Below are 23482 nucleotides of genomic sequence, written 5' to 3'. Positions count from 1 at the left end.
CAACTGGCCACGGCTGGCTGCTCCTACCGACCGCAGGCCATCCGTCTGGAGTCTCATAAAATATCGAGCGCAGGAGCGACTCGAGCCTAGTCTCTAACCACCCGAAACCCAGCACGCCACCAACAGTGAGCCAAGTGATAGACAACGCGATCGATGATAATACGCCACATCACCAGGAGACTATTCCAATATACCACTGCCTCTATTTCTGGAAATGAATAATGTCCCGACACCATTGACTCAGAAATACGCTTCTCAACTCATCATACTCACACCAAATAAAACTCACACGCCTCACCCTCTCCTCACTCTCTCCTCATCCCTCACACTCTCTCCTTCCCTTCCCTGGGTTCTACTCACAAAGACCATTTTGCTCTCGAGGAACAGCGCAATGACGTGGTGCTGGTTGGTTACAGTGAGGTCGAGCGGGGTGTGGCCGGCCGCGTTCTCAACAAACAGGCAGCTGCCGTGCGCTACCAGCATCTCGACACACTTTTTCAGGCCGCACTGAGCCGCCAGATGGAGTGCCGTGTTGCCCTCCTGCGCGGAACGGATCAGATGGGTCAGTCCGGGAGGCATGACAAGTCGTGACATATCGATCACCACCTAGGTATCCAATTTCAACAAAGTAACAAAAGTCACTTTGTTACCATAAACTCACATCAATTACAACTAACCACAGCATGAAATTCACTCGTACCCGGAAGAACAAAATAGGTATGTAAGTAAAATGCTCCACATCAGTCTTCCACCATCGATGCATACATCGACGGTAACATCCGACAAACGAGCAGCGTCGTCAACACACAGTAGCTAGCTCTCAAATGCAGACCACTCAACTCCGATAACAGGTTACGGGTTGGGCCATCCCACTCCCCGATAACCCCCCTCCCACCCCCCACACACACACCTCGATAAGCGGATGAATAAGTGACCCCGCCGGTGCTCGCTCACCTTATCGACGGCGTCGACGTCCAGTTTCTCCGGCTGAGTCTGCCCGTCGGGTTGCGGTCCGCGCCACTGCAGCAGCATCAGAACGCAGGCGGCACGCCTCTCCTGAAAACGGACCATCAATGGTGAGAGAATGGCGAGTGAGGGAACACCAGAGAGGGAGCCACCAGCGAGGAACGGTGAGTGACGGAACGACTGGTGACGGCAAGCGAGGGAATCACCAATGGTGAGGAACGGCGGGTGAGGGAACAATCAATGGTGAGGGAACAGCGAGTGAGGGAACGGCGAGTGAGGGAACACCGGTGAGGGAACCATCAACGGTGAGGGAACGGCGGGCGAGGGAACGACTAGCGGCGAGTGAAGGAGCCACTAAATGGTGAGGAAAAACGGCAGGTGATGGAAATTTAGGCCAGGAAAGGAGGATGAGAGAACGATAGGCGATGGAACACACCGTTGAAGGACGGAAGGTGAGGGAACGGCGGATGAGGAAACGATAGGTGAGGAAATGACAGGTGAGAGGATACAAGTACGGAAAGGCATGGAGCTGTAGGCAGCGGACAGGTGTCATGTAAGTAATAGAATGACAAATCATATTTCATGATATCCTACCGCTGCTAGGTACTGCATACGACATACCAGGTTGCATAGGACATGGTGCTGCCCAACAATGCCGCTGAAATGGGTTCATGATCAACGATCGGACATCAATGAGCAAACACGCTCACTTTATCATTAAATGTCCAAAATTTTATCAAACATGGTTTTATCTAGAGCTGATGAAAAAGTACGGAACAAAGAGGTGACTTTAATTAAATATGAGTTTATGAGTTTCCATCGTTACCCTGGCAGATCCATCACCCTAAACCCACGCACGCGCCAAAGTCGAGCAAAATCACCCTGTTATGACGAGCAGCTGTCAGCACACAGCCGCCTCCCGGCCACTCTGCGTCTCGGCACCTATCGCAGGCCGTCCCGCCCCGCCCAGAGCGCCAGCAGAGGCCGTCCACCGTCCACTTTCCACTGTCCACAATCCATCGTCCACAATCCATCGTCCACTGTCCAATGTCCACCGTCCACAATCCACCGTCAACAGTCCACCGTCCACCACCCTCACCTGAGCAGACAGCGAGCGCTGGTGACCGCTGCGGCACGCGCAGTGCAGAGATGTCTCGTTGGCTCCGTTACGCTTGTTTGGGTTACCGCCTAGATCATTGAGAAACGTCCTGTAACAGGGAGATCGTAGCCCATTGGTGTCAATCGTTCTTAAAACTGAGCCCCTGTTGTTTGTAGGATAAGAGACAATCCAGAGAAACTAACGCGTCCGTCCGGACGGTGAATCTCTCCTGCTTTAGACACAGCGCAAATTCGAGGCGCAGCTCTCGCGCATACACAACAGGTGTATCTCGGCTTCAGTGCGAGTGTCGGTGACGAGCACAGAATGTGAGTACTGTCATGTGTCAGTGACAGAGTGGGTGACAGAGTGGATGACAGAGTGGGTGACAGTGTGAGTGACAGTGTGAGTGACAGAGTGAGTGTCGGGAGTGACAGAGTGAGTGACGAGTTTGAGTGACAGTGAGTGTCGGGAGCGACAGGTGACAGTGAGTGTCGGGAGCGACAGGTGACAGTGAGTGTCGGGAGCGACAGGTGTCACTTGTCAGTGAGGAATGTGAGTGACGAGTGAGTGACAGTGGGAGTGACGAGTGAGTGATGAGTGAGAGTGACAGGTGTAGGTGACGAGTGTGAGTGAACGAGTATAATGAGTGTATGAGTGACAGGTGACGTACGGCTCTCGCGAGATTAAGCGGTAGGTTTTGCACTTTTACATTTCCCGTTATATCTCAGAAACTAATCGATCTATATTCTACGATGAAGCCATTTTACACGATCATGACCGGCTTGTGAACCAACAAGTCGATCGCATCTTCAACACTTAAAAGCTTAAGACGACGAAGATATAACATGAAGTACACTAAATTTTCTAGGTGCAAAACCTACCGCTAAAACACGCGAGACCTGTACACGAGGTCGGGCGTCTCGTTACCTGAGCAGATGTTTCATGCTGTGGGTGGCCGCGTAGTGCAGTGCCGTGTTGAGGTTGTGTGACTCGCCATAGCTGATGTTGGGATCGAGGCTGCGGCGCAGGTCGGGCGAGCCCTGAAATATCTGAGAGGGACAATGTGCAGTCGGTTAGAATTGTGAAACATGCACGCTTCGTGAACGATTCGAATACCGCTGATACTACGCTGGATTACATTAGAACGAGACAACAATAAACCAAGCATACTAGGCTATAATATGTGCTAAAATTATCAGATATTCCATCAGGAAGACTTCGCTACCTAATGGGACAAGTTTAGTGATGTTACCAACAACAGGACGTGGCTGCCAGAGCAAGATCAATTGATGAAAAACAAAGAAACAACTCAATTAACATAGTTCTTATTCTTCCTGTTCTCATGAGTCATCTTTTGAAAAATGTTTAGATTCATATACAGACTTCTGTATATATCATGGTATACAGAGGTCCATGATCCACGCTACTGCTTGGGCCAAACTGCTGTCTGAGTGAGGCACTTGGGACCCAAAAGCTCTGTCAATTTCTTGGTGTGGTCTATGTTTTCAGCACATTCAAGGAATATTCCAATGACATGATTAAACTCAAAGAAATTGCCCCATTACAGTTAGTCATTGAAGTATATAGCAAACATGACTCACCTGCATTGCAGCAAACTCATCACCATGCTGGAGATACTTCTTGAACTTTGAAGATGCACTCCCCATTGTTCCAATCTTTATTCAAAAACTTTTCAGAGGTCAGGATCCATTTTCATACAACTGGAATGAAAAATGAAGTTGAATTTAAATGTCATCTAGCAGCACCCTGAGAGCCTTATATATCAGTAGCCACTGGACCAATTCATTTGTGGCATTTTAAGCAGGGTAGCTTCAGTCCTTCCACCAAGTAATGGACTACCTATTCCTCATGCATGTTGGTGACCCCCATTGTGGACACCATGAGGAAAATAAAGAGGTGCCAATTTTGTAGCAATTACAATAAGTTTACAATTACTGGGCAGCTTAAGCTGAAACCTGGCATATTTGTAGGCACCCACAGAGCAATACATTTCCATGTGTCACGACTGGGATGCTGCCAAGCATGTGCCCAGATAAGGGTCATTTCCTGTGATTCCACATCTCAAGAATGACTGGGCTGATTGTTGATTGATTGATTGATTAATTGATTGATTGAAGTGTGACCAAATGTCTGGGACATTCAGGTCATCAAAAGGCGGTCAAGCTGATACTACCACTACCTTTGTGGAAACTATGTCCAATAAAATATTAATGAAATGTGCGACAGTTCCCTAGTGCAAACATTTCACTGATGCAGCATGTCCTTGCATTTTCGCAATGACAAACATCAATTGAGATCAATTGGACCTTTCACCCATTCAACTCTAGCACCGGCTTCATGAAAAGATGTAAAAATGTTATCAGAGGCCAGTTTTAAAAATAAAAAATAGGCGCCTGCTGGAATTTGTGTCTACAAACCATTTTTCCCATATGGAATTGGAGCGTCAACACAATCTTCTTACGATGGGGCTGTGGGCACGTCAGCGGATGCCGGATAGGGCTTCATCGTTTACGCTCCATATGTGAAACTGTCTTTGGACAAAAAAAAAAAATCTGCCAGGTGGTGTGGTTACTTTTCTGTTGGTAAAACTGGCCTCAGAACAGATCAGAAGTCAGAACTCTTAAGCGCCACTGTGGCCTTCAGATCATCATTGCCAGTAAGATATGATATCAAGGCAACTTTTCTATGACCTTGTTGCTGGTTTTTACTCGATTGGAACAAAGCTGAGGCCACATGTATCAATTGCAATCACCCATGGGATCGACCACAAAGAACGAAGTTGTCTGTCAGTTGAACTGGGAATTGGGATAAAGATTTTGAGTAGGTAGTTAAGAGCCATATTGCGAGCGTTATCTTGCAAGCAAGGGAAAGGTGGACATACCTAGCAGCAGAGCCTGTAACCAACACCAACGTCTATTATTTCTATGGTTATATGGCCTCGATTTATATTCTCTTTGTGCACAGTCGCGCATCCCCACAGAAACACAGGCAGTGCGCACCTGTCGTTTGTTTACAAGTTTCCTATTGGCTACAAGGCAGCAGAAGATTTGCGTCTCGTATGTATCCATTGTTGTTGTTCCAAATGTCGTCATTCAAATCACCACAAATCTCGATATATAGCTGATACCCACGGCTCAAAATTTATGCTTTTTCGTAGCTCTGGTTTTGATGGAGGGACATTGCTGTGTGAATGTTTTTTGATGCGGTAAAATGCCCTTTCAGAAATTTTAATTCTCAAAATGATCAGTAACAAAGTTCGTCAAACATCGAGTCTTGTGACGTCAGTATAAGAGGAAATAGTTATATTATGAAGTAGCTTGATCAGCTACAGTTGTGTCTGTCCTTAAAGCACTGCAACAAAATAATAACTACTTGTGGGCTATATTTTTACGCTAAACTTCGATAGATTGAGTTGTTTTATTGAGAACGTAATTAATTTTGCATAAAAACGTTAATTTTGATCTTTTTCAGTTAAAGATCATCCAAATTTATCCATCCCCGGCTAACGCCCAAGACCGATTGTGTTACAATTATAACGATCACGAGACAATAAACACAAGTGTAAAATGCTTTTTTTAGTGTAAAATGCGGCGCAGGGACAGCGTCACAGTCTTTGTGTATAAAATAGTCAGTCAAGGTCTTTTTAAGTCAAATCTTTTCAACGCAAATATATATTTCAACTGTGTTGCTTTTATTAGTGGAGGTGGAGGAATCTCAGGTGCTGAAGGTGGAGGCACTAATTCAGACGAGACTGGACTGGGACTGGTGAGGCTGCAGTCTGCACTATGTATGAGCTTGGATGAGTGATACTTAGTGCATTTTTTCAGTTATGAAATATTATCCCTGCCTTCCATGTGCATGCCATTCATTTGAGATAAGTGCATGATGTTATGCATGCAACTTAGTGCATGCTGCTATGCATGCAACTTAGTGCATGCTGCTATGCATGCAACTTAGTGCATGCTGCTATGCATGCAACTTAGTGCATGCTGCTATGCATGCAACTTAGGGTAGGTAGGAAGTCATAAGGCAGGCATCACACTTCACTTGTGTTTGCAACCAAGGAGAAGTGTTATACCCAGAGGTGCTTCTTTCTAACCAAACAAACAGGGGCGGATCCAAGGGGGGGGTCACATGGGTCATGGCCCCCCCCCTTGAGGCCCGGGGGCCCAAAGACCTGCCAGGGGCACCCCGGCCTATCAGGGGTATCACAGTCCTGACAGGGGCACCACAGGACCGCCAGGGGCACCACAGGCCTAGCAGGGACACCACGCCCACGGGCCTGGTGCCCCTGGGCCCTGACAGGACTATACCGCCCCTGACAAGCCTGAAGTGTCCCCGGCAGGCACGTGGTGCCCCTGACAGGCCTGAGGCGCCCCTGCAAGGCCGGTGGTGCCCCTGGCAGGCCTGTGGTGTCCATGGCAGGCCTGTGGTGCCCTTGCTAGGCCTCTGGTGCCCCTGACAGGCTTGTAATGCCCCTGGAAGGACTGTGGTGCCCCTGGGCCCTGACAAGCCTGAGGTGCCCCTGACAGGCCAGTGGTGCCCTTGCTAGGCCTGTGGTGCCCCTGGCAGGCCTCTGGTGCCCCTGACAGGCTTGCAGTGCCCTTGGAAGGACTGTGGTGTCCCTGGGCCCTGACAAGCCTGAGCCCTGAGATGCCCCTGACAGGCCCGTGGTGCCCTTGTTAGACCTGTGGTGCCCCTGGCAGACCTCTGGTGCCCTTGCTAGGCCGCTGGGGTAAATATTTACTTTAGGACCGGCACACTTTTTCAAAGGGAAATTTTTGACAATCTTCCATTATTTGACATCCTTAATCAAGAAATGATACTTACATGTCACCAAAACTGCAAAAAGTCACACAAAAACTTGATAAAATCCAGCCACCTCACCCCGCGTCACGTAACGTACACCGACGAAATTATACGAATGCGGCGATAAGGATAAACAACGTGTTTGCGCCGCTGCCATTTGCGAAAAGGAAAAATGTGTGCATGTTTAATTCAATGAAAATGACGTCATAATACCAAACAAAATAGAGGAAATGTTGGGAACCGGGGTTTTTGGGTGGGGGAGCAAATGGGGTAGGATAGCAAATTAAACACGGAAAAAAATTATCAGAACATAACCTAACCTTACCTAACCTGACCTACTGATATTTGCCTACCCGGGGATAAGGAAAAAGTTGCTCGCATGAATAGATTGCAAGCAATGGTAGGTCAAATATTTTTAGGTTAAGTGATTGTGCATTAGGCTTCAGGCCTTCGGCCTGAAGCCAAATACACAACCACTTAACCTAAAAATATTTGACCTACCATTGCCTGTAATCTCTCCTAAGGCATTGCCTTCGGCACTGCCGCTGCTTCGCGACGAGAAATTTCATGACGTCACTTTCCTCACAGTTGAATATCATCGTATATGTATTCACTAAACCTTGGAGCGCGGTGCGTGGCCGGTGGAGTACGCAGTCGGTGGGGATCTGCGGCGGTGACGGTAAATATTGTATTGGTGCATTTAAGCTTGTTTGTGCCATGAATGACTATCAGCTATGAAATCAAAAGGTCAAATTATGTCATGTGGTATGCTTCTTACTATCACTTGGGGTTCGTGACGAAAGTAAAGGCTGCCGGTCCTAAAGTAAATAAATACCGGCCGCTGGTACCCCTGCGCCCGGAGAGGACTGGTGCCCCTGAAAAGTCTGAAGTGCCCCTCGGCAGGCCCGTGGTGCCCCTGACAGGCCCAAGGTGCCCCTGCGAGGCCGGTGGTGCCCCTGGCAGACCTCTGGTGCCCCTGGCAGGTCTGTGGTGCCCCTGGCAGGTCTGTGGCGCCCCTGGCAGACCTGTGTTGACTGGTGCCCCTGCTAGGTCGCTGGTGCCCTCACAGACCTGTGGTGCCCCTGGGCCTTGACAAGCCTGAGATGCCTGGCTATGACAGACTCGTGGTGCCCCTGATAGACCAGTGGTGCCCTTGTTAGGCCTGTAGTGCCCCTGGCAGGCCTCTGGTGCCCCTGCTACCCCTGCGCCCGGAGAGGACTATGGTGCCCCTGAAAAGCCTGAAGTGCCTCTCGACAGGCCCGTGGTGCCCCTGGGCCCTGACAGGCCCAAGTTACCCCTGCGAGGTCGGTGGTGCTCCTGGCAGGCCTCTGGTGCCCCTGGCAGGTCTGTGGTGCCCCTGGCAGGCCTGTGTTGACTGGTGCCCCTGCTAGGCCGCTGGTGCCCCTCACAGGCCTGCGGTGCCCCTGGAAGGACTGTGGTGCCCCTGCCCCTAGGGGTGCTCATGGGCCCAACAGGCCCGTTGTGCCCCTGACAGGCCTGTCGTGTATGCTTGCTAGACCTGTGGTGCCCCTGCTTCCTGGCAGGCCTGTGGTGCCCCTGGCGGGCCTGTGGCGCCCCTACAAGGCCGTAGGTGCCCTGACAGGTTTGTGGTGTCCCTGGAAGGACTTTAGTGCCCCTGACAAGCCTGAAGTGTCAAGGACAGACCCTTTAGACGCCAGGGTGAAGTTCGTCGGACTGACAACGATTTGCTTACCTGATAACGTTCCTGGTAAGTACTCACTACTCAGCGTCCACAACATATATACACATAGCACATTCATATATACTTGCTTACAATTGGTAAATGTGGTTGTGGCTAAGAGTTAAGATACTGACTAAAAATAAAAAATAAAAAGAAAAAAAAAACTGAAAATGGGGGCACCACCAAAATGAAGTGGACGAAATCCGTTGAGTTTTTAATTTTGGGTATAGGTAGGGGCACCCCTTCGATTCATGACCCTCCCCTTGGAGTTTTCCTGGATCCGCCCCTGCAAACAAAAACTAACCTAACCTACAACCTACCTACAATGCATAACCTACAGCCTACAACCCATAAACCTTCAACCTTCAAACCTACAGCACCTTTCCTCGGTTGGAAAATCTTCATGTGAATTGTGACGTCTGCTCTACTGATGCTGAGTGGCATGCTACAACTAAGGTCTAAGAGACAGTGTCAAACATCAGGTTAGCCTATTCAGAAATAGATGTTGATGCATGGTGATGTACCTACCTTAGTGCCTACGTGTACGTACAAGTTCAAGGCCCTAACAGGAAACACAATATGAAACCAGGCTGTAAAACATGGTACGTAATTGATTGAGGTGTGCTCATCAGATCAAACTTTGGTTCAGCTTGCACATGGGGGAATCAGGGATATACATTATACAGTCACCTCACTGAGAACAGTGCACACAGAATGTGTGTCTAAATTTGTTGCTGTGGTGCTGAAAGCAAATCATTTATCCCTATGTCACCAATTGACATGCTCTGAACCCTCACAGTGATCTAAACCTTATACACTCAATACAGTGCCAGTCCTGAAATAATAACTCCATTCAGTAGTGCCCTCCATTCTGAGATATTCTTGCCCCCATATCTACCAGTAAAACGCCTTTTGGGCGACCAACGGAGCGAGCGAGAGGATGGGCCTTGCACGTGCAAAATTGCGAGGGGGTACCTCCAACTAACTTGTGCACTGCACCCTACTAACCGGTCTTTAGCGATGTGCCAAATTTCAGCGCAATCGGCCTAGCCGTTCTCGAGATCTGGAAGCGGCACACTGCACGTGCGCACGTGCAAGCGGGGTCCAAACTGACTTTTGCACGGCACCCTACTAACTGGTCCCCAACCGTGTACCAAATTTGAGCGCAATCGGCCCAGCCGTTCTCGAGATCTGGGAGCGCCCCCTGCACGTGCGCACGTGCTGTAGCACCCCAACCTTAACACAGGCAGATGAATTATCTGATGGAGACCTAACTGTGTACCGAGTTTCAATTCAATCGGCCCAACCGTTGTGCCGTTATTTAGGTTGCAATTTTGGGGGTTTTTAAAAAAAAAATTCCAACTTTACCACGCGCCACGTGCGGTGGTTGGCAAGAACGCATGGTGGCCATCACACCACAGAACTTTTACGTCCAAGTGACATTCAGTAAAGAAGACCGCTTGTCAATCGGATGTCCCGTTCCTAAGATATTAGCTTTTGAAGAGCGTCCCCACGGCCGGCCGGCCGGCCGCTCATACTCAGGATTTTCCCTTAATTCAGTATGAGACTCCGCTCGCTTCGCTCGCTCCGTAATTAACTTTGGTTTGGGTTGAGCTTCATTTTTTGATATTCTGGTCAGTGGTCAGGTGGGGTGGACTGTCACTGGACTCCACCCTTGCTTTCATTCCAGAGAGATTGAGGTCGTGCCAAACCCTTTCGCCAGTTATCCCAAAGTTTTTTTTTCTTTCTTTTTTTTAAATTTATTGGCAGAAGATACCACACCATAAATACAACACAAAACAGACAAACATGCAATGCACGCCGCACCCCCGCCCGCGCCGCCCCGCGTCCCACATGCCACGGGGCAGCGCCCCTGTCACCGGCCGGGCCTGCGACGCGCCAGCTCGTTTGAGCGGCGCGCCGCAGGCCCGGCCGGCCAACCGGCCCTGTAACACCGCTAGGGCCGGTCGACGGGTTATCCCGGATGGGTTAGGGGCGGGGGCCGGTCATCTTGTAGTCAGCCTACACCCACTCTGTCCATCACATTAGACCACTTCGCCAGAAATTCGTCCATCCTTCCATTAACTAATGCCACGAACCTCTCCACACGAATGTACCCACTAAACGCTAGGATGAACCCGCGGATGTGTGGGGGCTGAGCTTCCTTTCGGGCACGCCATATAAATCTTTTGGCCAATAACACACAATGCATTATGGCGCTCGTTGGAATATCTTCTCGCCGACGATAAACCCCTGTAATTATTGTTTTAAGACTGAACACCCCCCTTAGGCCGAGAAGTGATCTAATCTGAGCCCAAAACGGCTTGCTAAGACGGCAGTCCCAAAAGCTATGTGTAATACTTTCTTTTGTACCTGGGCAGAAAACGCATTCATCGCTGTCAACCAATCGGTATAAATAAAGCAACCGGTTCGTTGGAAGAATTCTTTGCAGTAGTTGATATTGAAACCAGCGTAGTTCAAAATCATCAGTGATAGAGTACACGTGGTTATATATTGTCTTCCAATCGAGTGGTTCACCATTCATCTCTGTTCGCCATCTCCTTTGTTGTATGGACATTTGCCCTGACTCAAACTGTTGCAAAAGTTTTTTATACGCCCATTTTGCTGGCTTTTGCTGTGATGCAAGCTCTTCAAAGACTTTTGGTGACATGCTTCTACGTGGTCGCTTTTGTGTTATTAAATCAGTTATTGTACGAGGTATTGATCTCAATATTGCTTGCCATATCAAGAAGTTCGCTATTCGATACTTCCCACTAAGCTCAACAGCAGTCATGAGCCGTCTTTCGCCATTGTGATACAGGTCTTCTATTCTTATGACACCTCGCTCTATAAGTTTTTTAACAGGTAAGACTTTTTTACTTTCTAGGCACATATTCTTGTTTTTCCATAATACTGTAGATAAAGCCTCCGAAGCCGAACGAACGCTCTGCTGCTGACAGCCAGTCCAAGTTGAAAACACTTCAGCCCAAAAGCGACTCTCAAAATGTTGCAGAGCTTGCTGTTGTGACATGTCACACCGGAAAATAGATACATTGTCCGTAAGGAATAGTTTATCCTTCATAACAGACTTCCACTTGGCATCGCAGTTTTCGTCCAACGCCTTTTTTATCCACGCAATTTTTAAACTATCTGCCTGAAGTGACGGGTCTGGTACTTTTAAACCACCCTTACCATGACTAGATTTTAGAATACTACGCTTAATCTTATCTCGCTTATTCTTCCAAATAAACTTAAACATAATGGTATCAATTTGTTTCAGCTGCTGTCGATTAGGTTTTTCCATTAAAGTCATAGTGTACACTAATTGTGATAAGGCCTCTGACCTGAGAAGATGAATCTTGCCATATGCGGTCAATCCACGAGACTGCCAAGGATTTAACTTCTGTCTCAGCCTAGATATTTTGTCAGGATAGTTTAGCCCAGGCAGGTCAGTACCAGTCGCATTCAGTTTGATGCCCAGATATTCAACTGGCTGATTAGTCCATTGAATCTCTATTTCTGGGCAAATTGAATCACTTCTGCCCGCATTGGCACCTATCCAAACTGCTTGGGTTTTGCTGTTATTCAGAATGAGTCCAGATGCTTCTTGAAACGAATTTATGCATCTCATACATTCTCTCAGGGACTGCGGGGAGGCGTTCAATATCAAAGTTGTATCGTCTGCGTAGGATGAAATCTTTAATTCGGTGTCGTTTACTGTGAGACCTTTTACGTTCTCGTTCTGTCTAATCATTTCGGCTAGCGGTTCTATACTTAACAAAAATAGATAGCAACTAAGGGGACATCCTTGCCTTAGACCTCTTTCTATTCTATAATGTTGTGATAAATGTCCATTGATTTGCACTTGTGCTGTGCAAGGAGATCCAGTTCTTTCATCGTAAATGATATCTATCCACTTTCTCATTTTTGAACCAAAACCATATTTTACAAGTGCTTGCTTCAAAAACTTCCAATTTACTGTATCATACGCCTGTTTCCAGTCGCAAAACACAATCAATCCAGCGAGTTGTTTTGCATTGGCTGCTTGTAGTGTATCTATAATTAAACGGACGTTCTCGCCAATGTAGCGACCTTTAATAAACCCTGTTTGGTCTGGGTTAATTAATTTTTCTATAACACAACGCATCCGGGTAGCCAGCATCTTTGTGATTAACTTATATAATACGTTAAGAAGACTGATCGGTCTAAGCGAGCTGACCTTATTTCTTTCTTTATTTTTCTTTGGCAAAAGTATTGTTATGCTACTTTTCATCGCGCCCGGCATGTGTCCATTGGTATAAATTTCATTGACAGCGCTTGCTATGAGATCTTTCAGCTCGTTCCAGAAACATTTGAAAAATGGTACAGTGAAACCGTCTGGCCCGGGACTGGTCGACGTTTTCATGCTTGCCAAAGCTTTGGCCAGCTCAATTTCGGTGATTTCTATTTCGCACTGTTCTGCATCATGACTATTTAGTGGCGTCAGCACTGAGAGTATATCATTCGTCAAACCGTTGCTGTCTCTGTGAGAATATAACTGCTCAAAGTAGCGCACACACTCATGTAGCATATGTCTGCTGTCTGCGGTTTTGTTGCCCGGGCTAGTATGACAAAGCTCCATGGACTCAAACACGGTTCGATAACTGTTGCGCTTTACCAGGCCGTGGAAGTATTTCGTTCCCTTTTCACCGTATTGGCGCCAGTTGGCACGACATCTTAACATGTTTCCTCGTGTGACATTGTTAATATATGTGTCTCTTTCCATTTTTAACTCTCGTAATCGTGAAACGTCAGCCATAGACTCGCTGGCTGATAGCCGGTTAATGTCTTCATCCAGTTGACGAAGTCGCTTCTCCTGCTCCCTTTTCTTTTGGCTTGACATTTTTATAATCCAGCCTCTTAGCACGCATAGCAACGTTTGCAAAAGAAGACATCTGGATGTACCTTCAGTGTCATTATCTATCAAAATTTCTGCAATCTTTTCCTTCGCCTTCGCAACAAAGCTATCGTCCAGCAGCAGCGTATTGTTAAACTTCCAAAACGATTTACCTAAGGAAATCTCACCGACGTGTATTTTTATAGTACACATTTTGTGATCACTCATGTATCCGTCAAGAATAGTTGCAATTGGAGACCGAGTCTGGTTCATGTATTTATCACTTATGAGGAAAAAATCTATTCTTGACCTCATACGTAGTCCCGCTTGATGATAGGTGAAGTTTCTTAAATTTGGATGAAGTGTTCTCCAGATATCCAAAAGCTTACGGCTTGCCATATATTCTAAAACAGTTGCCCTACACCGCTGGTTATTTGCTATTCGTCTTGCTCGGCTATCATGATCTAAAGTTAAATCGAAGCGAAAGTTAAAGTCTCCACCTATTATTAAATTTGCATCTCCAATAAGCTCACAGGCTTCGAATAAGTCTTGAAACACTGATGGATCATCATTATTAGGGCCATAAATAGAGGCAAGGGTTACGTGAGAGCCATTCAAAGAGGCGGCCACTACAACAAAGCGCCCTCTCCTACAAACTTTAACGTCTCTAATTTCGATGTTAAGGCCCGGCTTTATCAGTACAGCAACGCCACAGCTTGCATTACCGCCATGAGAAAGAAAACCCAGTCCTCCCCATTCTCTTAACCAAATATGTCCGCTTCTCTCGTCTGAATGTGTTTCCTGCAGCAGGAATATATCTGCACTTTGTTTTTTAAGCCATGAAAATAATTTGCGCCTTTTCGGAACGTCGCCGTCATTACCTCTCAGCCCCCTCACATTCAGTGTGATTATTTTAACCTCCATTGGGGTTCGGTACGTGCGGCCTCAATATACCCCAGTTGACTATCTCAGCCGAAACAGGCATGCAGCAAGACTCAGTGTTTTGCTGGGTGTCAAACAAAAGCAAGCGTGCTCCGCATAATAATGAAGGACTGTTCGAGTGACTTCTGCTCTGATTACCCGTAGAATCCGATCCCAGCCATACAGTTTTCAACACCAACGTCCCCTTCCCCTCCCCACATTCCTCCCCTCCCGATCGTGCGACACCTCGGAGCATATGTAACCGGAGTGTGCACCAGTGGTTCGGGGGCCGACCGAAGCACCAAGACAGCTAATACAGCCGAGCTATCCCCTCCGGCGCCGGCCGATCGGTCGTACCGGCTCGTCATCATCTGCTCCATGAACCGTAAAAAGTATACATGCGGTCTCCCTTTCCCCTCTGTAGCTAAGTCCTAATATCCCTGTGCACTAACATTTAAACCTACACATTGAACATACACACATTTCGCCTCGAATGCCCAGCAAGTAGCTATGCTGTCACAGTAATGAGAAGAAAAAAATGGCACGACAGTGTATCTACCTACGAAAGAGAGCTTTTGATTTGATCTCGCTATAAATTATAGTGGTGGTTCAAAACACAAGAAGGAAAATATATTCCAAAAAACAATAATGTTTGAAACAGCACCTGTAAGGGAGGAAACGCAGCTTCCTTAGTCGTCGTTCGCTGTGTGGCCTGTCTCAACGGGAGTGTAGGCGTATTGCATCAGCCGTAACCCGACGGCAGATGGCCCCGAGTCGCCGGAAGCCGAATCTGTCCCAACGATCTCTGAAGTCGCGTCGCGCTGAGATCCGTCTTGTGCGAGCGCAGCGGTCACTGCTGCTGTTCTGGGTTCAGCGGCTGAAAGGCCGCCTGACGACGGCCCGTCGCTGTCCGTCCGCCCCGGCGCCCGATTCATCGGGGCAACGAGCGAAGAAGGCGCGGCTCCACTCAGCCCGGGCGCGGGCGCGGTGAGCGCGGGCTCGGCCAGCCGCGCGGGCGGGGCGGGCCCAACCGGCAGCCCGAGCGGGCCACCGCCGACAGATGCCGCGGCAGGTCGCCCACCGACCGCCGCAGCCGGGCCGCCGGGACCCGGCCGACGGCCGGACGGTGTACAGTGTGTCTAAAAAGAATGTACCGTCGCCACTACGTGGCGCTGGTGTCGCGAGCCGGTAGTTGGCTGAATCCGCACCAGACCACACATTCCCAGGCGCTAGGTGACAGCTGCGCAGCGGCCGGTAGTAGCGTAAGCCCGAACCTTCGTGACACGACCCGGGGGGGGGGGGAGGGAGGGGAGCGGGCGGGACAGCGCGTGTAGGGAGGGGTGCTCCAGCAAGCTGGCAGTTGTCGCGGCCAAAGGTCAAGGGGTCACACACCAAGCGAACGGACGCTGATGTGGGTTCGTGGGGATCATGAACTTGTGTGTGGTAGGTGCGTATTGCGATGCACGGGTGATACGCTAGGTCTAAGCCAAAGGATTCAGGGGAGAGCTGAAGAAAACACCTGGTCAGCTACGGCGAATAATAGTGCTGAAAAATGGAAAGTATGGGTCAATGCAAGCCTTCATGACTATAAACAACTTTCTGAGGACGCAAAGGCCAGCATTGAATAACGATATCCCGATCGAAATTAGCAATGATTTATAATTAAATGCCGAACTAATAGCGCTGCAAAACCCTCCTAGTAAATTGTCAAGTCGGATTATACCCACTTGAATTAAAGTATCCTAAATAAAAATTTTAATTAAGTTTCTAACACTGACGTTCTTTATCATACGATAAGTATGGGGTTAACCAAGATTCAGCATCTTCCGCGTTCAAACAATCACCTGTAAGGCTAGAACATTAATGGCCAGGTAAAAACATGGTCGGGATTTGATTAACCGGATTATAAGTCGATTTTTTTTAGTCGGGATTTGATAAGTCAGTTTTTTTACGCCAACCGCATTTTTAAGTCAAGTCAGGTCACTGATCTATGACGTCATAAATGAGCAGTCCTAAAATGAACTGTGTGAAACTGTCCTAAACTGTCCTCAACATTTTAGGACTGTGTGCACACTCCTAAAATGTTCAACTTCGCTACACCCTCAGTGCAGAGCTTTCATAGGGAGATGATACTTACAGGATCTTATAGTATGATCGAGAGTCTCACAACTTGTATAAATGTATATCTCGGATTTTCTGATGGGTCGCCTGAGATCAGGTCAGTCTCTCACCATTAAAAGTCGGGGGAATATGGAAATTGCTAGTTTGGTCCGGAAATGATATACAACTATCTCAAATTCTCAAGCACACGGAATCGTGATTTCATGCGCTCCTTGCAAGGTCTGATGCTTTAATTTTGCTTTGTTGATCTTGCGTGACGTCATTTATCACGTAACCAAGGGTATCAGTTTTTCGTCAATAACTCCCGATCAACTAAAGCTACCGAGTCGATAAAGCCACTAATGGACATGAAAAGACCTGCCGAATCGATTGATATGCAATATGACCTCCTTTGACCAGCTTCGTGACCTGACCTTGACCCGAGGTTAACACCTTAACTCTCGCCCATATTGGTGTTTTTCCAGCCGCAAACGTATAAGGGGGGGGGGGGGGGTCCGTTGGACCCTCCCTTGCCGTTTCGCCCCTGATTGAGCTAGAGCTTCGCGGAAAAAACGAGCGTGTTGGCCGTGACGAGAGGAAGTCGATGATACCCAATTTTAAGGTCCTAGGTCATCGGTTGACTTCCCAGGTCAGGTCAATGACCCAAAAGTCGGGAAAATCGGGCCTGTTAGAAAGTCGTAAAGCGTGGCTGCTATGGGGTTTTCGGGTGCTGATCACGAATATCATGTTAGTTTTGATCACGGATGATGTCTTCATGCATTTAGGCCAGGTCGGGTCAGGTCAGGTCAGGTCAACCAGTAAGGGTATTCGTAGTAGGTGGCAACCGCCTCTGACAGCTTCGCAACATGTTACGAGGGCACCAAAACTACTTCGTAAATGTTCATATGGCTGCTAAATTCGAATTCAGCTCCTAAAACTGGCCTAGAAACATGTAAAACTCGAAAAGTGAACCGAGGTCATCAAAGGTCAATGACCTGACCTGACTTTCCGGTGACCTTGACACCCACCCTAATGCATGGAAGCAACATCATATCCCATGTTTGAACGCTTAAAACCACGAAAAGACTGCAAACGCGCCGCTAATGCGAGCCGACATACGCCGAATCGCGATTCCGGCCAAACATGGTCTCGAAAAGTAGGTCGCAGGTCAAAGGTCATTAAGGTCAGGGTCATGACAATTTCAGGGTGGGTGTAAAATTGATTAAAGCGAGGGTAACGAAAGTTTCGTCGCGATCGGCCGCTTTTTACGCGAGTTATTCGCGAAAAACCGAGGGAGGGGGGTCCGTTCGACCCCCCCCCCTATACGGGCGAGGGTTAAGTTGTTCTCACCCGAAGAAAAAGTATACCATTCGACACGCCTGAGCTAGACAAACACGATGCTGCTAAAATCGCGGATCTGCGATCATTTTTAGCGAAGTTATTTACCAAAAACCGAACCTGTGCCTTGGGCCACTTGACCTGACCTCCGAAGTCATCGGCTGACCCTGGTCCTTAAATCGGAGACCAATCGCTGCATTTCGTAACGACGCACACGATCGTTTCTTTCGTGAGGCTCTAGCTCAATTAGGGGCGAATCGGCGAAGGGGGTTGTTTCCTCACTTCCAACCCCCAACGTCCCTCGGTATTCAGAAAACCTGAAGGTCCGGTGAGGGTTAAAACGTTTCTCCTGAACGAGGAAGAAATGTAAAAGTCAAAGCTCTATAGATGTCCTGTAAAAGTGGCCATAATAATAAATTCGTTAGAAATAAGATGCTTTTTAAACGACTTCCTCATATAAAATCGGGTGCTGGGACCAATCTTATAAACGCTTTAGAATGGACAGGGCGTCACTGGCTAAAGTTTGGGTGCAGAAAACGGCTATTACCTAAATGCAAAATGGTTTTCATGCATTTCAGTCAATTGTATATTGTCGGTCCCAGTGGCCGAGCTAAAAAAAAAAAAAAAAATCGGTGGTGTTTTGCATCTTTTACGCCCTAAGAAACTACACCATCTATCGAAGTGGGCGGGCTTATTTGAATGGGAGGGCGCATTATGCACGAATCGAGTGCTTTCGTTTATTTTGGACTGTATTTTACCACATCCACTGCTGGTATCACTATTAATATTATCTAATGCCGTGAATACGACAGCATTCCATTTATAAGATTGGGCGAATGGAGTCGCGCCCCGCGAGCTCGGTTTTCCGCTGGGCCGCTACAGGCCAGGAAGTCGGTCTTCGCCTGAGGGCGTGACAAAGGTCAGCGAGGGAGCGCGGGGTCAGCCAGGTATCGCCAAGTGCCGAGCGGATGCCGCTCCCTCCCCTCTCTTCCCCTCTTCTCCCCTCCCCACCTCGGTATAGATGGGGAGGGACCGAACTGCCAATGACATGCGAGCGGTCAAGGCCGCTCGCGCCAGCGACCCTGGCGGCCGGATGCCGCAACTGGGATTCAGCCAAGTTACCGATTCGCCTCCTGTGGGAGAGCCAAACCAGGGGACATACTTTTTAGATATACCGTACCCCCGCCCCGGCGGCGGGCCGCCCCGGCGGCCCCGGGCGCACCCAGGTGCAGCGGTCGGTCCCCCGATGCCACGCCGGCTCCCGATCTGATGCTCTCGATGACTGCCTTCAACTGATGCAAGTCGTCGACCCGCCGGCCCCTTGATTCGCGGTCTGCCTTGAAATGGACAAGTCCGCGCCTCGTGTAGACCGTATAAATCCGCTTGTTTCGCTTGGCTTCTAGCAGCGTGTTGAAGATTTGCGAGTTTTTAGCTGTTAGAAACTCACTAATGTAGAGAGGGGTCAGCTCCCTCAGACCTCCCGAGCCCCGTGCCAGCTCAAACCGTCTTTCGAACAGCTCATCGCGCAGTTTCGTTTGAACGAACTTGCAGACGACCGATTTTTCGTTCTGCAGACGGTACACCTTTTGAAAGTCATTAACGGAAATTTTTAGATCCGGAAATCGCTTGTTCAGTATCTCCGCCGCGCGTTCATTGATATTTTCATCTCGGATTCGAACACCGAATTCCTCGCATCTCAAAATGACGGAATCGCTCCTTCGGCTGACTTCAATGCCTTCCAGCTGTTCAGCCAGCGCCTGTATGACAGTATCACTCTGCGCAACTATGGCATGGAGCGCATCAACCTGGTGACTCTTTTCGAATAACTCGGCCTCCAGAATTTCCGTCCGCTTTTCTAGCTCTTTGTATTTTACATCCATTAGCTGTACAGCCCTTGCGATTCCCTCGTCCACGATCTTTTTAACGGCGCTGAGCGACTCGCCGTCTAGTCGACACGAATGAACCTCATCGGCCTCACCTCCCCTTGATCCCTGGTTGCTGTGTTTGGTACGCTTTGCCTTGCGTGACTCCTGCTGGGGTGTCTGGGTCGGGTGAGGGCTCGTAGCTTGTCTACGCTTCCCACCGGTCTTTGGCGTCTTAACAATGTCCTCGGCGTCTCCGAAGATGGAGTCCATATCCGACGGTGCCGTGTCTGACGCCATGCTGGTTTGCACCTTAGTCCTTTTAAACGACACAACACAGTCCAGATTCAACGTCGCGCCGTCTCAGCACCACAATACAGCCACGCGGCCACAACACTGCTCCGGCCGGCCACCCGTTACCGCCGCCGCCTGGCTATGACCGTGCCATCGGCTGGCGGAGCCCCGCGGCACACGTCCGACCCGTCCGAAGGTCAGGCACGAACTCAGTTATCCCAAAGTTACTAAGACGCTCAAAACAGCGACAGCGGGATTTTATTACAAAAAGGCGGGAGCCGGTCTGTTCATCGTCCGGCGGCGGCTGCGGGCCAAGACACCGGTAGTTCTTTAGGGCCTTGGGTAGTTCCACTGCTCCATGCGCGACTCCTATTACAGCCGCTAGGTGGCGGACGCACTGACGGACGGCACTGACAGCGCAGAACTGGTTTCAATTACGGCCAACATGGCAGGACGAGCGTCATCCCACACCAACCGCACTGGTGTGGAATGAAGGCATTAGACCGTCTGGAGCTCCGATTACGATCATCAACAGACGGCATTACACCGACACCACACCGGTAACATGGGTGTGGTGGTGTTTCTCATTCTCATGAGAATTTTGCTCTAGGACATCTTTGCGATAGGGAATCAAAATATTCAGTGAGTGAGCACCAATGGTCACTTCATGCTGATTTGTATGCTGGCTTTTAAATTTTTTAACTCCCATAATGCAGCTTGTGTGCTCCTCTGGCTGGCCACCGCCGCCACCATAGGAAAATAATTCATACTTGTCTGGTTTAAATATGTAAATGTTGAAGGTTCTGACACATGGATGCCAAATCACTTCACATTCAATAGTGAATATTCCAGAGCCCTTTTTGTGATCTTCGGTCAGATTTTATGCCATCTTTCTCACGCCCGTGACCCGTCTGCATGCGGAGGCATTGGTAGGCATTGGCGCGACCGATATGTAGCACTGGTGCCTGATGAGCTGCTGAGTGCCTGGGGGTTTTGAACGCCGCAAGGTGAAGGCTTGCTACCGGTGCCTGGCGGGTGTGACTATAGGGGCGATGCCATCAGCTTGTTCTCGAGCGATTTGCCTTGCTGATAAGCCAAGTTCTCGACGGAGTCAGGTGTTAACTAGCAATGAATTACAGTAAAACAATGAAAACGATGTGATGCTATACCTAAGATTGAAATGTCAAATGATAAGATCACCTTTCGCAGTTGATCGAACTTAAATATTTATCTATTGTTTGTATGGCGTATCCCTAGGTCGGAACACGTAGCCTGTTCGTGGGACTCTCCGGGAAACTCCGGGTACACTTCAGTTTAGCTGCCATCGGAGCCAAACACAACCTGTCTCTCAGCGAAGCCTGAATTAGGCCGCGACCACTATCACTTACCGTAAAGCATCTCCACCGGGGCGAATGGCGAGCACTGCAGCGGCTCGAACTGGGCGCCCAGGAGCCAGTCACTGTCACGCTGAGCTGTCGTGCGGGGACGTACTGTCCGCCCATTAAGGCACACTCAAATCACAGGCTCACCCTTATCTTATTACCGGCCTCTGTGATGCTATGGTTGTCCCTTGATGTGTTGGTGAGTTGAGCTGACACTGAGCGCGAAACGAATATGTAGAAGCGAATAGAGGTGAAGCTTGGTGGACGAAAACGTCTGTCTAATAAATACGCGAGGGTTTATTGGGCATTCCTACTTCGCTTCACTGGCTAAGCATGCAGGGAGACTTTTGTTTTGTTGCGTTAGGTCCTTTCGGTCTGACGAGACCGTTTCAGGACCGGAAGAATGATAGGAATTTGGGGGAGACATTGTTGCGGGCGAGCACCCTGGTGAGTCGCCGGGCATAGGCGGCGGAACGGGGAGGGCACCGGGGCACCGTGCCCCCTTTGATTTTGGCATTTTAACATTAGCCCTATGGGCGTTGCATGCAAAGAATGGAACCAAAAGTCGGCAGTGCCCCCCCCCCTTGCTTGAGGGTGTTCCGCCGCTACTGTCGCCGGGGCTGAGTCCGCCTGTTAGAACAGGCCGACCACCCCCCTCCCCCTCCTTAAGCACTCACCGCACCCGGCTACGGGCGTGCTCTTATCGGGCAATCCCATATGTGATAAAGTTGCCCGTCCAGCCCGGAACAGGCGATTGCGGCGCGGAGGAAAGGATGTAACTGTGCTTAGGATGGAAGCGACGGAACGGGTGTACGGAGACTTTGTCCCGCAATGCCCAATAGTTGGCCTGTTCCAGTCGCACTTCCTAACACTTCTTAACACGCGCAGTGGAAGGGGGGGGGCGGATTTCGCCCACCTCTCCTGTTTTTAGCCAATAACTCGCGCCGCAAACATGATATTATTGTGAAATTTGGGCTACCTGTCCAAAATTGAATTGCGGATCTTCTCGTGCATAAAATAAGAAAATCGGTTCGCAACTTTTCTAGTAATAGCGGTGTAAAGTCAAACATTCTGCCGCCGCGGCGGCGCGGCGGCGCGGCGGCCGGCGCTAGCCGTTACGCGCCGCCTGAATTGTAGACTGTGCCGGGGCGGGAGGTTCCGTCTTTACATCGCGCTCCTTACCGCTGATTATATTCGATTCGCGTCAAATTTGGCGAAAAGACTAAGAAATGTACAGGCAATCATATGGTCAAAGAATTTTGAAAATCGGCCGGTAAAAACTTGAGTTATGAGTGTGTAAACACAAAATTGTGATTGCCGCTTTTCCCGCGTCCGCCGATCCCGCTTCGGCCGGCGACATCTTACCCTTAGCAGGCTTCTAACTGCCATATTTATTGTTTGATTAACTAGAAATTCACCATACATACTCACAAATGTATGTTCTTTCGTATAGTGAAAGAAAAAGGAAATCGGCCGGTAACTTTTTGAGTTATCGGCGTGTAAACGCAAAAAAGTCGCTCATATGGCAGATTTGACCACATTTGACCTCATTTGACCTTGAAGATATTGACCTAGGGTCATGAAATTCACACACAACAGAGTTCCCCAGGGCCCCCACGTACCCTCCAAATTTCGTCTCCTAGCTCCATTGGGAGCTGAGATCTTAGGGGGGGGCGCCATCCGTCCCCCCCCCCCTTCCACTGGGCGTAGTACTCGCAACCCTTCCACTGCGCACGGTTCGTCGGAAGGTCATCTCAGGCTCAAAAGAAACGGTATATACCATTCGAAAGCTGACGGTGAGCTGAATCCAAAAATGTAATTTTTATCAAAATCGATCGATGGCCTTTTTTGAAAATTGCGTTTTTGTAAAAACTTTATAATTTTTTATTCAACGGGCTGTCCCGGGTACTCTTGAAAACATAAACATGTGTTTTCGAGTTCCAGTGAAAGCTGAACGCCAAAAGAACAATATTTAGCGAAGCAATATTTCCTAACATTAATATGCTTCTCCCACAGCCGACAATAAGGCGCAATCACACAGCTCAGTGTCACGATGGACCAAAGTCGGCCACACAGAAGCGTGAGATGACCTTTATCGACTCGCAGACCCAG

At 48.9% G+C, this 23482-nt stretch overlaps 2 protein-coding genes across 2 annotated transcripts in view; one reads left to right on the top strand and one right to left on the bottom strand.

Annotated features, from left to right (window-relative positions):
• Positions 1–5164, bottom strand: part of LOC122364469 (ankyrin repeat and IBR domain-containing protein 1-like) — a 55670-nt gene extending 50506 nt beyond the window's left edge. The window contains exons 1-6 of the mRNA XM_043334851.1: positions 4968–5164; positions 3667–3786; positions 2993–3114; positions 2066–2174; positions 955–1056; positions 361–540 (exon numbers count right to left, since the gene is read on the bottom strand). Of these exons, the coding sequence (XP_043190786.1) occupies positions 361–540; positions 955–1056; positions 2066–2174; positions 2993–3114; positions 3667–3732 (579 nt within the window). The 5' untranslated portion in view covers positions 3733–3786; positions 4968–5164. The remainder of the gene's footprint in view (positions 1–360; positions 541–954; positions 1057–2065; positions 2175–2992; positions 3115–3666; positions 3787–4967) is intronic.
• Positions 5165–5654: 490 nt separating this feature from the next.
• Positions 5655–23482, top strand: part of LOC122364461 (protein Star-like) — a 43619-nt gene continuing 25791 nt past the window's right edge. Inside the window, exon 1 of the mRNA XM_043334837.1 lies at positions 5655–5851. Within this exon, the coding sequence (XP_043190772.1) occupies positions 5672–5851 (180 nt within the window). The 5' untranslated portion in view covers positions 5655–5671. The remainder of the gene's footprint in view (positions 5852–23482) is intronic.

This window comes from Amphibalanus amphitrite, unplaced genomic scaffold (assembly GCF_019059575.1).
Source record: "Amphibalanus amphitrite isolate SeventyFive unplaced genomic scaffold, NRLGWU_Aamphi_draft 000678F_arrow, whole genome shotgun sequence".
Classification (NCBI taxonomy): domain Eukaryota; kingdom Metazoa; phylum Arthropoda; class Thecostraca; order Balanomorpha; family Balanidae; genus Amphibalanus; species Amphibalanus amphitrite.
Note: the sequence above shows the minus strand (reverse complement) of the source record. Positions and strands in the feature narration are given on the sequence as shown.